The sequence below is a fragment of the Rhagoletis pomonella genome, unplaced genomic scaffold (genome assembly GCF_013731165.1).
Source record: "Rhagoletis pomonella isolate Grant_MI unplaced genomic scaffold, Rhpom_1.0 Rhpom_scaffold_00010, whole genome shotgun sequence".
Classification (NCBI taxonomy): Eukaryota; Metazoa; Arthropoda; class Insecta; order Diptera; family Tephritidae; genus Rhagoletis; species Rhagoletis pomonella.
Genome location: NW_023458564.1, coordinates 24,262,936 through 24,279,525, shown reverse-complemented (window position 1 = coordinate 24,279,525; position 16,590 = coordinate 24,262,936). Strand labels below are relative to the sequence as shown.

Below are 16,590 nucleotides of genomic sequence, written 5' to 3'. Positions count from 1 at the left end.
TGTGTTTCTAGTTCAGCTTTCGTCACTCGAAAATTTTACCTCAAAGAGGTGTTTTATAATTATTACCTGAGTATTAATATACGCACATTATTAACTTAAGAAGATAAAATTATTAAAGCGAATTTTCAACACCTACTCGTCCTTGTAAACTAAAAATCTTCATGGTTTTTAAATTCTAAAGAATTTTCTGTCTCATTTGTTACCCATATAGTTATTCCACATTGCGCGCAATTTTTAATAATTTTTTGAATTAATCATATCTTTAAAATTTCAAAGTCTTTTGAAAAAAAATCCTCACGTCAGAGTAAAAAACTAAAAACGCAGTTTTACTATTTTTGGCCCATAGTTTCGAGAGTATATCTATCAAATAAAACACCTCTTTGAGGTAAAATTTTCGAGTGACGAAAGCTGAACTAGAAACACAAAATTTATATCAATTTCGTTACGAAAATTATACGCATTTTTTAACTGCCTTTCAAACGTACGGAAAATCTTTTTTATTCATACGAATCGTTGCAAAAGTTCCGTTTTTTTTTTTTGATTGTGTTTCTAGCAGTAAACGGAAAGTCGCAACGTTCCGAATAAATAAAAAAAGATTTTCCGTACGTTTTAAAGGCAGTTAAAAAATGCGTATAATTTTCGTCACGAAATTGATATCATAAATTTCGTGTTTCTAGTTCTGCTTTCGTCACTCGAAAATTTTACCTCAAAGAGGTGTTTTATTTGATATCAATTATTTTGTGGTAGCAAATTTAAAATCGACGAAAATACAAACAATAAACTAAATGTTTTATTTTTCTCAAATAAATTGCTAAAAATATTCTCTAAATCTAAATTATGTATTCAAATCGGTGTGTCCATTGAAACACATAGTTTTTCGAATACGGAATAAAGCAAAAAGGATGATCAAGGATATGATGATATCAAGTATGATATGTATTCGAAAAAATTAAAAATAAAAAAAATATGAGAAATGATAAAAACTTATCAACTTGGTACCAACTTTGGATACAATAAACAACTGTATTCGTCTGATTGCCTCGTAGTTTAATTGTTGTTAAGATTTCTACTGGGTGTGGTGCGCACACATGTGCTCTTTTTAAGAAGTTTTACTTCTATCACGTGTACGATGTTGCACCCGTGCTATTAAACTAATGCTTTTTTCTCAAGTAGTTTTGCTCAGTGACAATTTATACATATGTATGTAAGTAGTAGCGGCACATTCGGTGAACTAAATGCATTCATACATATATATTTATGTACAACGATAGGTAAATACCAGGTAGGCTAGGTGCGGGTGATAAACCCATGTAGCATAGTTAAATACTGTGTACGTACCTGCAATTAAAATGGGGAAGAATGTTACAATTTCGGCAAGTGACTAAAAAAAAAACTCTAAAATACACACAAATTGTGGTTTCCAAGACATGTACGAAGTGATTAGCACAGCTGCATCCTTCAACTTGTCAACTCGCGGGAAATTCCCCGATTTGCAGGGAATTTCGGTTTAATTAGCAATCGGGGAATGGGCGATTTTTTTCGGGGAACTGGGTATGTTATTTTTATATCTTAAAGTAACCAAATTAGACGGATATGCTAATTTTTAACCATTTGACCCTTTTGAGAGCGACCTTTTTCAATTTGAATCATAATATCTCCACAACAAGAGTTTTCCCAGATATAAGCTATATACCAGATGAAAGCTAAGGTTTTGGGCAAGACTTGTGGAAACTTAGAATAAAATCGACTAACCAGTTTTTGACAAAATGCCCGAAATCTCTATTTTCAGCAGCCGGATTTTTAGTTTTGAGGCGATAACGTTATGGCGTATTTATATTTTATAAACGCAAAAGACAGCGTTAGATATTTTATTTTAAGGCCCTTCTACTGATATTAACAGGAATGGTATGGAATGAGTAGTGCGGCCTCAGTGGTAGTTTAAAAAACTGCCTTTTTTCGAATTTCAGGCAGCAGCCACGCCCACACAGGCATACGAATCAAAACATCCTGGAACAAAATCTTCTTAGTTTTTTGTGTACTTTAATTCTTGAAAGTTTGAAAAAAATTAAATTATGGTACGTACAGACGCCACATACATACCAAAGCATCTCGTAGTGGAGACACGAACCAAAACACATTTAACTCTATATCTTTCCAACTAGTGGCCGGAACTTAATATATAAGGTATCGTTTGAAAGGTATTGGCCTATAGAATAACAAATATGTTGGGTGTGCCCACTTGCCCCCTTAAACCAGCAAAAGCAAAAAAACGTTTTTTGTTTCGCAATACTTTAGCCAAATTTTTAAGAATCCGGTTAATCGTTTACGAAGCTTGAATATATATCAAACATGTCGATTGGACGTCTGGATAAAAACTTCCAAATCTCGTGTATATATAAGCGAGTCATTTCAGCATGCTACTGTGGCTGCTTTCGTCACTCGCGCACACTGCCGTGCGCTGTGATATTAGATTGGCGTTGACACAATATGTTAGTATTTGGCCGAGCTTCTCCATCGATTTGTGGCGTGCACCTTTATGTTGTCACAAAAATAGGAGGGACCTACAGGACCTTTTTTATGAGAAGCTGTTTTCATGGCAGAATGGCCCTGGGAGGTTTTGCATTGCCTGCTTGCTATTTTATGTTTTATTTTTTGATGTCAGTCGGAAACTGGGATGGAACCCAGGCTCTGCGGAATGGAAGCGCTGTAAGTAAATAAAAAAAATTTATTTGCAGGCTATTGAAAAAACAGAGATACTCGTATTTAAAATTAAGTATTTATACTTTTTCTGTAAACTTAAAATATTTTTCTTTATTGATTAACATTTTTATTTTTTAGTGAACTGTTAAAGGTTGTTTCTAGGTATGGTCGAGTAGTAGATGTGTATACGGAACTAAGCTTAATAGTTTTCAGTCCCCTGCGATTACTCCATTTTGATACCACTATCTTTAAAATTGTATAACAACCTGACTCAAAAAGGCGTTCACAAAGTGGTTTTCATTTTTTAAATATTTATAAAGTTTTTATGTTAAATTTTTTTTTTTACATTTTTGTTACATTAACCTAACCTAACCTAATTTTCAAACTTTTTTAAAAACAAGTCAAAAAGTCTAAGTTCGGGTGAAGCCGAACATTAGATACCCGACGCAATATATTTTTTACCTTTCCGAAAACTACCACTACATGGTTAGCAAGGGAGGTTTTATCTCTACTTCAAACATCTTCGATAAACTTATATAGTGATATGTCGGCGTCTATTTTCCTAAATTCCATAATAATGTTACTTCTCTTTAAGGGATTGTTGTTGGTATAAATTTTGAGTAAATAAGCGTCCTTAAATTTCGAAACATCGAAGTTTCAAACATTTCTGAAATTTACCGTTTTATGAAAAGTGGGCGTAATTTTAGACCGATTTCAATAATTTTCAGCATTTTGCTTTTATGTGGCAAGGACAATAAATCGTACCGAGTTCGGTACAAATTGATCGAACGGTTACCGAGATACATATATGTGATCAAAAGTGGGCGGGGCCACGCCCATTTTCAAAAATTGTATCATTAAAGCATAGCATTCTGTTCCTGTTTCACTTGAAAAAGCTGTCAAATTGCATATAAAATTTCTTTCTGTGAAATAAATGTGAAATTCCACAGAATTTCCTCAGCAAAGTACATAGTATTCTGTTCACGCTGTGAAAAAGCTTGCAACACGTTGGCAACATGAGGCTAGCAACACAATTTTCATGGCAATTTAAAATACACATGTTCTCAAAAAAATTCAATACGCCACGAATCGGATACGCAGATCTAAAAAGTATGTTTGGCGGGTGTGCCTGGCTTATGTTCAATTTCTAGCTTCTGTTTTGGCACTAAATCCCCTTTTTTTCGCTAAACAGCTAAGAAAATTTTTGAACTAAAACTGCACAAAAAAGTATGACTTCTAAGAAAAATGTAAAAGACCATCGTATTGAATTATTCATGGACGAAGGTAGAGACGATTCCTTATTATCGTCATATTAATTTTCTTATTCAGTAAAAACCATACTCTATTATATTAGCTAGTATTTGCTCTGTGTGGAACTGCATTGCTGTTGCAACTAGTTTTCTTACTGAAATAAATGAAATGCGCGAGCACTCTGAAGGATTGTTTAGTTGCGTTTTTTAACAGTAAAATCAAACAGCGTAATTGACCAAAAAATATATATTTGACTTCATTCTTTCAACTTTACATAATGTGGGAAACCTAAGAAATATAACAAACAGCCTTCAAAATCGTCTACAAGAGACGCCCCTGATCTACACAAATCAGTTTGATTGGAACCCAAAAGAGCTTTATTAAGAAGTACTCCGACACGATTGATATAGAGTTCAGAAACTACCTTATCGATTTCGACCGCACCATAATATCGTTCAGAGCCTCGATAGCCGCCTGACTATCCGAGTATATGCTAACCTCCTTAACTGACGTCACTCTCTTCATCTCAGAAGTCCCGAAGCCTGAACATGGTTTTGGTGTTGAGTTCCCAACAGAAGACACCTCCACAAACCCTGTCTCCAAGTTTGAATACGTCCGTAAACAAGTTTACCACTCTCTTCTACCAGTAACTCCGTCCTCTCTTGAGATAATGTAGAAGGTCGTTTAAAACCGCAATCCAGAGCAGCGGAGAGAGAAAACCACCTTTGCTGAGTGCCCTGTCGACTCTACGCTGAGTGAAGGCGCTCCCCCACTCCGAAGGACAGTACTTTCACGCAGTAAGCTGTAGATAAGCCTTATTAAGTTGGTTTCAACCCCCAGGGGAAGGCTGCCATTGCATAATCTTTATGAGTGAAAGCTTCCTCTATCCACTTTACTAATGTGAAAAGCCGGTCTATCAGTCTCTCTAGCGTTTTCATCAAAAAGGAAAACAGACTGATAAGCCTTAAACCCCTATGGAAAACATGACAGGTGGCAAGCCTCTTCAAAATATTTTCAAACTGCAACTTTCTTCAACGTTTTTTGCTTGACATCCATATTGTGATAAATATACCAAATTCTCTTAACCCAAGTTGAATTTGACTTTTTAAACGGGAGGAAGTTTGACGCAATGTTTCACATAACGTGTGTGTAACTTAACATGTCGTTGGACTTTTTAAACGGGTGGAAACCATGGGCGTAAGCAGAACACAATTTTGGAGGGGCGGGGCTGAGATTATTTGCAAAGTATATTTTATTAGAAATATAGTTATTAAAAGATTTATAATAATTTACCTCATTAGTTTTTCTATTTTTAACCGACTTCCAAAAAAGGAGGAGGTTATCACTCCGTCGGAATATTTTTATTTTTTTTTTATGTATGTTACCGCATAACTTTGGACCACGTCAACCGATTTCGATAATTCTTTTTTCGAAAGGTAGTGTCTCAGATGTGGTCCCATACTAATCTGGATAAGATCCGATCAGTGGATCATGAGATATATATATATGTATATTTTTATATGAGAATTTTCCGGTTTTTTTTTGCTAAGAATTACTTGTTATTGTAACAACTGTGTTGTACCGAGCCCTACAAACGCATTGATATTGCATGAAGTTTATTATAAACTTATTGAAGAGTTATAATAAAAAATTTTTTGTAAACTTAATTTCATGCAGATTTTAATATTCAACTTCGTCCTTACACGAATATCGTTAATTCTTCATTACTATTTTTAACCGACTTCCAAAAAAGGAGGAGGTTATCAGTTCGTCGGAATATTTTTTTTTTTTATGTAATGTTACCGCATAACTTGGGACCACGTCAACCGATTTCGATAATTCTTTTTGCATCGAAAAGGTACTATCTCAGAGGTGGTCCCATACTAATCTGGTTTAGATCCGATCATTGGATCATGAAATGTATATATATATACTTTTTTTAAGTTGTTTTTTTTTGCTAAAAATTACTTGTTCATTTAAAAACTAGTCTTCGATTCTGCAAATCGATCAATTGTTTCCGTGATGATTTAATTATTATTTTTTTCTCAAAGCCTCTGTGAACACTAAGCATACATAAACCTAGTTTACAAATACAAACCAAGTACAAAATATTAAACGATAATAATTATTTTACCTTTTTTATATAAATGAGCGATATGATTGGGTAAATATCATTATCAATGATAAATATCATTATCATTTTCTATTACAATCTTTTTTTTTTTGTATAGGAAAGAGAACACAAATTAGCTGTTGATAAACCTAATTTTTTTAAAGCAAAAAAGTAAGTTGAACAGGACGTTCATAGTTGATAAATTTATCCTGTAAATAATACCCTGCAGTTTACCAAAATTACCGAAATTGATAGGAAGACCCCTTAAGTTTTCATTTAAACAGAAAAAAACTTACAAAGAAATTTCAGAATTTAGGAGGGGGTGGCTTACGCTCTCCTCACCCCGTGCCTGCGTACCCTCATGGTGGCAACCCTATTTGAAACACAGCTATAAACTTTCCCTCGCCGAGCCGAACACTTTCACACTCTTATTTTAATATTTCATATAACGCTGTATAATTAAATTAAATTTGACTTTTGAAACAGATGACAAGAAAGTCAGCTAAATATAATTCTCTCGACATATGATTTGCTAGCTATAACCAAATAATGTAACTATAACCAAAGCATATGTTGAGAGAAACAAAAATTTGGTGACGTAACGAAACTCTTTTTCTCAGTGTGCATATGTATATAAAATAACGGAGTTTAATTCCATGCTTTATTGCTGAATTATTGAGCTTGGGTGCCTTTAGTAGTGGTCGGTAGTATGTGCGTTATGAAGCTATTCGCCAAAAAAAAAAACAGTATTTATCGTGTGCTTTTATCTTAAACCTTCTGTCACACAGGTGATTTCTTGTGGCACAAACAGACACCCCGGTCTCCCAGACCGGGTTGCTTTTCATCAATTCTCTGGGTTGCGTCTATGAAGTTATTGAAAATATCTGTATGCAATTAGTTTAAAATTACCGTATTCAACTTATTTCATTAAAAAAGGAAATTATGTAAATATTTATAAATAGTAATTTTTATCCTTCTTATCCTGTTCTTTAACATGGTATATTTAAAATTTAGTTTAGAAAAGCTCTGAAATAAATACTTAGTCAATGAAGAAAATCTACTGAAAGAATGAGACAGTTTGCGTTATTTATTTGCGAGCAATATACATATTCATGATCACTCGGTCTCACAGACTGTAAGGTGTGTGAAGAAAGGTTAAATAAAATACCAAAAAATTTTTTGAGTTTTCTAATGTAGGTTTATTTTTTAAATAAACTTTCTTTACTCAATGTTGCACACATTTTGCGACAAGCAACGAATTGTCTCCAACAAAGGATTATCGGATGGACCGCAAAAGCACAAAAACGATCAAGTGTTCTAAATTTTACGCTTCTTCTTCTCAATTGTTTATGTTATCGAGTTTTACCACAACAAATTTGGCAAATTCAATTTTTATTCAAGCAATTGCAGCATAAAATTTACACACAATGTTGTCAACTTATATTAGTTGACCTACATAGTCATGAGTATATGAACCTACATTTATGCGTATGCTCTCAGAATGCGGCACAAACAAAAGGAGCAACAGAAATGTAAAACGAAATTTTTTACGGCTCCTCTTGTGCATTCATGTAGTTATAGTAGTATGTATGTATAGATACAGAAAGTCGTACCATTGCCAGCGGAAGAGGAAAGTTGATAACGAGACCTAGGAAATACGATAGTGGAAAAATCGAAAATGAAAAAGTAGCAAGAAAATTGAGGGAAAATAAAATATATTTTATATAGTTAGAAAAGCATTGTGTAAAAACTTACTGCAATGGTAAACACATGGCTATGATCTTGCAGCATTGCAAAGAGGCGCATTTTTTTCTTGCACTAAATTCGAACTATGTATGTAAATGCCAGAATAAACAAATAAGCAGTTTTGGGCTTTGGCAGCCTGTAAGTTTTGGTGTATCTGTTAGCTTGGCCTTCTTTGTTTGCAATAAAGTTTACTTTATCGCCAAAATGCGGCCATTTCTTTTTATGTGAATTCATTCGAATGGCATTTGGTATAAGTATATAGAATTACCGTATTTTCGGATTTATATACTTATATACATACATATCTGAGGCATTTTATTGAAACAACCTATATCGAGATAGGCTATTTTGCTTTTAAAGCAACATTTCATTGTGTTCCCAAATAACATTCTAACGATTAACTAGCCAAAATAGTTCTTTAAAATGCCCTTTTAACCGAAGCTTAAAGATATGAATTGTTTCAAGGAAAACATATTAATTTTTAATTCAATGTCAAACTTTCTAAAGCCACTTAAGTTGTTTTAAAACAATTCCGCAGATATCGATGGTTCTTTGCAAAAGCGGCGCAACTCAAACGTTAAGTAGCGCCAATTAAAGTTTTCTCGTTTTATAATTTACACTTATTACACTGGGCGCCATTCGGCTGGAGAACTGATGGATCCAAGTTTTTCTGAAAGTCTGGATTGTATATAGAAAAGTAAGTTCGCAATTTTCCCAGGTTGGCGATTTTAAGAGCTTTTTTCAATTGAAGTTGATTATCGCCGAGCAGCTTTAATGAAATATTTATACCATCAACAAGCACTTTTGCGATATTTTAGTAGCTACTGAAGCTAATTGATATTTACAATTATTTTTAGATGAAAAATAAGAACATTAAAATTTTTTGGAAAATAGGCGTAGCCACGCCCACTTATGACTACATGTGTATATCTTGGTAACCGCTCCACCAATTTCTCCCAAAGTTGGCACAGTTGTTGGCCGTAGTACAACATACCAAATGGCTGAGAATTTTTAAAATCGGACAATAACCATCTCCACATATAACGGTAATTTAGAGAAATACGCAATCTTCGATAAATCAGCAAATACTAAAGCTAACTTAGTCAAAATTAATGCTCCCAATAACTCTTTACCAAGAAATACGTTTATGGTAAAATTTTTGAAAATGGGCGTGGCCCCACCCACTTTTTATCACATATATGTATCTCGGTAACCGTTCTACCAATTTGTACCAAACTCGATATGGTTATTGTTCTTGCCGCATGAAAGCAAACCGTTGAAAATTATTGAAATCGGACTAAAATTACCTTCACATTTCATACAACGTTAAATTTCAGAAATGCTTGAAACTTCGATATTTCGAAATTTAAGGACGCTAATTTACTCAAAATGGATACTAACAACAATCCCTTGAAAAGAAATAACATTATTAGGATTTTGGAAAATGGGCGTGATGCCGCCCACATATGACTATATATGTAAGATTATCTTATTTATTCTAACTGAACTTTCTATCGCAGATGTTTAAAAAAGGGGTAAAAACACCCCTGTTTACCATGTAGCGGTAGTTTTAGCAAAGGTGAAGAACATATATTTCGTCGTTTAAAGTACAAAACCGCGTAACTGACATTGGCTGCCAAAACTTGGATTTGCTCACACATCCATTCGTCCTGAAATATACTAGCCAGAAATGCGATTGCTTTATAAAACGATAACCATTTTGAATTGTGAGTGTTTTTACTCTCTAGAAAATAATTTATGCAACCTCACATATGCGGTTTTGCATTTTGTTCATACGCGGTTTTGTACTTTAAACGACGATTTAATAAGTGTGCAGGGTAATTAATGTTCGGCTCCGCCCGAACTTAGACTTTCTTTTTTGTTTTTAGTTATTTTAAATGCTACTCTCCGACCACCGAATTTAAATTGAAAAGGAAAGGAACATTTTTAAGCTTTCAAATTATGACTGCTTTATAAATATTTAGTCAAAGATTGAAGACATATGCCATTGTGGCATTATTGCAGAGGACCATCGATTTACACTCCTACGTACATATATATTTAAATACTTACAGGATAGTTTATTGTATTGAAGACATAATTCGGAGCGCTTCTCCGTATGCAATGCATTTGTAACCAGTTACCGAAAATACAAAACCTGGCATATGAATGTTAATGTTTTGTTGATATTTCTTCTACTGAATTAAAAATATGTTTCAAATTAAAAATATGCTTTTTCTTATTGACTTTACGACCGTGTATAGTTTTTTGAAAGATGTTATAGAATGTGTTAACTTATGGAAAAATAAGAAGTTTGGGCAACATTTTTACACAGGCCGCTCCAAGAACTGAAAAGAACTTGGCACTGGATGACGTTTGGAGGCAAATTTCATATTCTATTGTGCATTCGGTGAAGTGCTGATGTGATTTGCTATCTGATTATTCAGTTTACAAGAATAGATAACTGAAAGGAGCTGGACCAAAACAGAGTTTGTTGTAAAATTAATTGTACGTCCTTTAAAATTATTTACGAATGTAAGTTCAGGCTACACTGTCGGGTGGATCAACACCAGTGGCGTAGCCAGGATTTGGTTTGGGGGGGGTATGAAAAAAAAATATTTCCATCGATAACTTAAATTTGTGACACACAATGGCTTGAGGCGTCGCCTGAGTGCATTCTTTCATATATTTATGTATGTGCCAGTTTTACCGTTATATATTTTTTATCTACTCGTTTATTCCATGGGGTATTCATGCTTTATTTATATTTAAAAATTTAAATTACTATACCGTTTTAAAAATCTGAAAATTCACTGCGGGAAATTTTTGTATTCTCTTTGTTTTTCTTCGCGTTCTCGTTTTTGCGTTTATAAGTTTTGAAAAAAGGTTTTGAACCAACCATTATATCACATTCCTAGGCAAGTTTTGAAAGAATATTTTCGATACTAAATTTTATTAAAACAAAATGTTGAAATCAGCTTCATATAGAAACAGTGTCATCGTTAATTAAGAAAGAGATGTTCTTAAATATCATAACTTTACGACACTCACATATTGAGTAGATTTGACTATTTATTTTATTATATTTTAATTTGAATTATTTGTTTATAAAACTATAGTTTATTCCTTAACAAACACTAAATGAAAATAAGTTCAGTCTTTGAACAACATTAAAAAAAAATCGACAAACTTTCGTAAAAATTTTGAACTTTTTATTCCAATTTTATCTCTTAATATTTTGCAGTTTTTTAGCTCATTCAATTTTAGTCTAGTAAAGTGCAAATTTAAAGTAGCTGTGATTTACAGTTGATGTATGGCATATTTTTGACGATGTCGGTCATTTTCTTCCATATTATCTAAGTATGTTCGACGATTTTTTTAATGAAGAAAATGAGCAACGCCTTCATCAAAAAAAAATAAAATATTAAAAATCAACGATAAGTCGCAGCTATGTATTTTAGACTTGCTCAAAATATGTATTTCTAGGAAATCTAATTAAAGCTTTACGAAAGTTTGTTGATTTTGTTAATGTTGCGCAAATATTAAACTTTGGATTTATACGGGTTTTGTTAAAGTGTAAACTGCATTTTTAAAAAAAATAATTAAGATTATATAATTTTAAGATAAATGGCGAATCTAGTTAACATGTATAAAGTTTTGATAAGCACTTGAAATGTCAAGTTTTAGTACTGAATTCAAAGAAGATGTCTCTTTTATCCATTCATAATAACTTAAAAAAATTTGTTTGTTAAGAAGTGTATCTTAAAATATCTGCCTTGACATTTATGTTAAAAGTGTAAAATATGTAAATGTACCTACATAAACTTTCCCGTGAATACCATCAAAGCATTGGTCTTGAAGGGAATCTATGTATGCATGCATGCATATGAGCAAATTAAAAAGTCGATACAATTTACAGTCGAAAAGTACAGTTTTTGTATAGATTATAGATTATTTCCCTACACTGTGGGGAACTAAGCAAAATGGCCTAGTGTATTTCGCAAGTATTCAAATACATAATCCACCAACCGATAATTTTATATATTCATTAAAAGATAATTTGTCATCAGTCTGAAATAAAACAAGTAAGAAAGACTAAGTTCGGGCGGAGCCGAACATTAAATACCCGGCGCAAGTATTAAATAAATGTTTTTTCAACTTTCCGAAAGCTACCGCTACATGGTAATTTTGAGTAAATTAGCGTCTTTAAATTTCGAAATATTGCAGTTTCAAGCATTTCTGAAATTTACCGTTATATGAAAAGCGGCCGTAATTTTAGTCCGATTTCAATAATTTTCAACGTTTTGCTTTTATGTGGCAAGCACAATAAAAATACCGAGTTTGGTACAAATCGGTAGAACGGTTACCGAGATACATATATGTGATCATAAGTGGGCGGTGCCACGTCCGTTTTCCAAAATTTTACCATAAACGTATTTCTTGGTAAAGAATTGTTGCAAGCGTCTATTTTGAATAAATTTGCTTTAATATTTACTGATTTATCGAAGATTTCGTATTTCTCTAAATTACCCTGTGGACTGTGGGCGTGGTTATTGTCCGATTTTTAAAAGTTTCGGCCATTTAGTCTGTATCAAGGCCAACAATTGTGCCAAGTTTGGAAGAAATTGGTGCAGCGGTTACCAATATATAAACATGTAACCATAAGTGGGCGTGGCTACGCCCATAATCCAAAGATTTTTAATATTCTTATTTTTCGTCTGAAAATTATTGTAAATATCAATCTTGAGTGAATTATCTTCAGTAGTTACTAAAATATCGCAGTTTTCGTATTTCTGGAAATTACCGTTATATGGGAAGTGGGCGTGGCTACAGTCCGATTTCGCCCATTTTCAATACCAACCTACCTTGGATTAACGAAAACCTACATACCAAATTTTGTTGAGATATGTATCTCAATTTTTGCTCGAGTTATGGTGTACACGGACGGACGGACAGACGGACAGACGGACAGACGGACAGACGGACAGACGGACGGACAGACAGACATGGCTTAATCGATTTCTCTATTCATTCTGAGCATTTATGTATACATTTGTATATATCTATCTCGATTCGTTTTGGCTGTTACAAACAACCGTTATGTGAACAAAATTAATATACCCTTGTGCACAAGTGCGCTCGGGTATAAAAATTATAAATCGGAAGGGTAAAATAGTATTGTGTTATTAATTCAAAAATAAAAAGTTTCATTTTAATGACGAAGGGGGGACGGGGAGGATCTATCCCCCCAAAGCCGCCCCCTGGCTACGCCACTGATCGACACCATGCTCCATTAGCGTGATATCGCATCGTCCTTAGGCAACATCAGAGCCATAAGGGGTGAACACAGGGAGGTGTTTTGTCTCCTCTACTCTGGTCTCTTGTGGTGGATGACCTCTTAACCAAACTACAGGAAAGTTATTACGATGCTGTTGGATATGCGGACGACCTAGTTAATAATTGTCAGCACCGGTATCAACCTGGTGTACCAATGAGGCCCTAAATATAGTCCCGTGTTGGCCAAAAAAACTGCAAAAACTGCCGTTTCACGTCTGTACAAACTCCAAAGGACAGCTCTACAGTAGGTGACGGTATTAATGAGAACGTGTTCAACCGCGGCCTTAGAGTTACTCCTAGGTTGGACTCCACTCCATATTTTTGTCCAAGCAGCAGCAACTTCGCGGAATTTACAAAGTACAAAAGTGTTTTGAGCAACAAAGGACGAATCATAGATGACGGGCAGAGCAGAAGCGGGTGCCTTTGGACCTGGCACCAAAATTTATATTGCAATGGGAACTTGGTATTTTAGAAGTGGATTTTCCAATAAAGCAGCACAACAAGAAATTACGATTGCTAGAGTTAATCGCAAACCCATTTTTACCAACATACAGTTATCTAAACTTACTTCCTGTCTAGGTAAGCAAAGAAATAAAGGAAATTTTCTTTACTTTTGTCAGGCAGGCAATAAACTAAGAAGAGGTATTTTTGGGTCAAATATTTTGAGAATATATCAACTTCATTCTCATTTAGAGAGATCTAAAAGTTAATTAATATACATACTTTTCTATGCGGCTTTATTTGCATTGTAAGTTTGAAATTACGGTTGTACACTGACCTGTCGGAATATCCACCAAATGCGTTCCCAATAAATACCATCCTCAGCGTCTTCAGTGGGAACCATGTTGGACTAAATGGCCTTAAGCCCTTGGATAAAGCATGAGAGTTCCTCCCATCATTCAGGAAAAAACTTCACACTGTAGACTCTCCATTCTCTGAAGATATATTCACTGCACATTTTCCTTGTGAATACTGGAGCTAGTGACCTATATGCTATAAGAGACCTCCACAATGCTTTGGCGCAGTGCAGGAATGATTTCCCCGAGTAATGGGGACTTGGAGGCTTTGAAAGGGGTTCATCGTTCATGTGAGGCGACGATTACTCAGCGCTGGGAAAAGACAGGGGCTTTCTCTTGGGATGGACAAGACAATATACAGAAAGCAGAAGCTGCATCGACTTTGTACTACCTAAAGTCTAGTTTCTTGTCTCGTATCTCAGTTAGCGAAATGGAATGGAATGGAATTGTGGGTGGCCGGAAAAACCAAAAACAAATTTTTCCAAGCACTCAAGCAGTATTGCCCATTGTATTTAAGGCCAAGAAACAGGATTTAGGGGAAAGGGATATGTAGGTGGGGTGGGAATTCATTACTCCTCTGCAAACTTATCAGACTCCTTTATGAATTTTAGCAATTTGTTGAGGGAAAGAGAATGCAAGTCGTCCATTCTCAGTACATCCAACCCAAAAATGTACCATCTGAGTCTGAAGAAGGCCGGACAGCGGCGGAGAAATGTTCTGTACTATCCTCGTCCTCCAAACACGATGTACACAGTGGATCGTCGATGATGCCTATGGTGACCATATGTCGTCCCCATGGATTGTGCCCCGTAATCAGTCCTACCAGGACTCGTAGATCACTCCTTCTTTGTCTGAGAAGAAATTTTGCTACCTCCCTGTCAGGCCTTTTCAGGAAACACTTGGTAATTTTGCAGGTGTCAATAGTGCACCAACGGCTCTCATGAGTTTTGCTTATGAGATCCTTGATGCACCGGATCGTTCCCGCTATGTTTGGCCCTACAATTAGTTCCAGTTCAATTGGGCGCTCCAGAGAACCGCAGTTCGCTAATTCGTTACCTTGAACACCGTAGTGTCCTGGCACCCACACAAGTTCAAGCTCAGCTTCAACTTACATTCCCGGACTAACTTTGAAGAGATTTGAGCGGTTTCCAGGGCCTTTAGAGCAGCTTAGCTGTCACTGCAGATCCTGATTTTATGTCCGCGCCACCTTTCGTCAGTTTTCCAGTCTGACACTTTCCGTATTGCAAAGACTTCCGATTGAAAGACCGTTGTCATTGGGCCCAAAGCGGTAAAGCATCTGAAGTCTCCATCCAGATGCCATCCAGCTCCAGTACCGTTTACAGGTTTTGAGCCGTCAGTATAGAAAGTTTTCACCGAGCTTCCCAAGAGAGTGTCTATATAGTGGTAGTGAAATTTGAAATGAACTACCACTAACCCTACAGTGGTCGTGAAATTTGAAATGCATTACCACTAGGTGCATAGTGGTAGTGAAAAAAATATTTCACTATCACTAATGGTTAGTGGTAGTGCCAAATTGTTTTCACTACCACTATGCACTTTAGTGGTAATGCATTGCCAATTTCACTACCACTATATGGTTGGTGGTTATACATTTTTGAATTAAATAACTAACTATCTAATGTAGTTAGTCCGTGAAAGTGAAACTTTCGTTCCTTTACCGCTCACCAGATAGTGATAGTGGAAATTCTATTTAACTATCACTATGTAGTGCTAGTGAAATTTGAAATGCACTATCACTAACCATATAGTGGTAGTGAAATTTGAAATGCACCACTAACCATATAGTGGTAGTCATACAGTGGTAGTGAAATTTGAAATGCACTCCCACTAACCGTATAGTGGTAGTGAAATTTGAAATGCACTACCACTGAAGCCCTAGTGGCAGTGAAAATCTTGATTTAGTGCAGCATGCCCAACCCTGGTTTGTCATTTGGTGCCAAAACCAAAGGATATTGTTCTGACAACCTTCTGAACAACTATCCGTGCTCAGAGCTCCGATCGTCGTGCCACAGACCAAAAGAGTGCAGTCGACACATCGTTTTCATTTTTGGATCGCTAAATCCAGAGGCGACAAATTCAACAAAGCATCCTGACGTTGTACTCATGGCGCCCGTAATGCTTATATAGCGCAAGGGAGTGGGGTTCAATCCAAGACTGTGGCTTGTGCATCGTTTCTTTCGGCCATCGATTTCCCCTGCATAACTAGCGACAATTGAGCAGTATTGGGGTCCCTCTTTCCGGACTCTTGCCTTTGGTGATAGAAGATCACATAAGTTCTCTCAACTGTACTTGGGACACCAAATTAACTGCGATGGGTTCAGAACATAGGCTGCTGGCGCCAGCCTTTTATGTTGAGTATCGCCTCAAAGTACTCAGGGCGGCAAAATAACGTTTTTTATTTACCAAAAAGGCGTTCACTTTATCCAGTTTTCCAATTCGGCGGGAGAGGAGTAGCCGTTGAGTTTACTTGAATTTATTTTTATTACCTTTTAGACGCACACGAATGTAGTACAAATGTGTATACAATGTACAATACGTACATACCCTGTAGGAAACTCAAATAATTATAAAAGCACTATAAGTTCATTATTTTTCAACGTAATTTGTGGCTGAAAAGTTAGATAT

The 16,590-nt window shown here is 35.3% G+C and overlaps 1 protein-coding gene across 1 annotated transcript in view; it reads right to left on the bottom strand.

Annotated features, from left to right (window-relative positions):
• The window catches only part of LOC118746561 (band 3 anion transport protein-like), a 122,933-nt gene extending 108,942 nt beyond the window's left edge, over positions 1 to 13,991 (bottom strand). The window contains exon 1 of the mRNA XM_036480405.1: positions 13,926 to 13,991. Coding sequence (XP_036336298.1) covers positions 13,926 to 13,991 — 66 coding nt within the window. The remainder of the gene's footprint in view (positions 1 to 13,925) is intronic.
• Between the last annotated feature and the right edge of the window lie 2,599 nt (positions 13,992 to 16,590).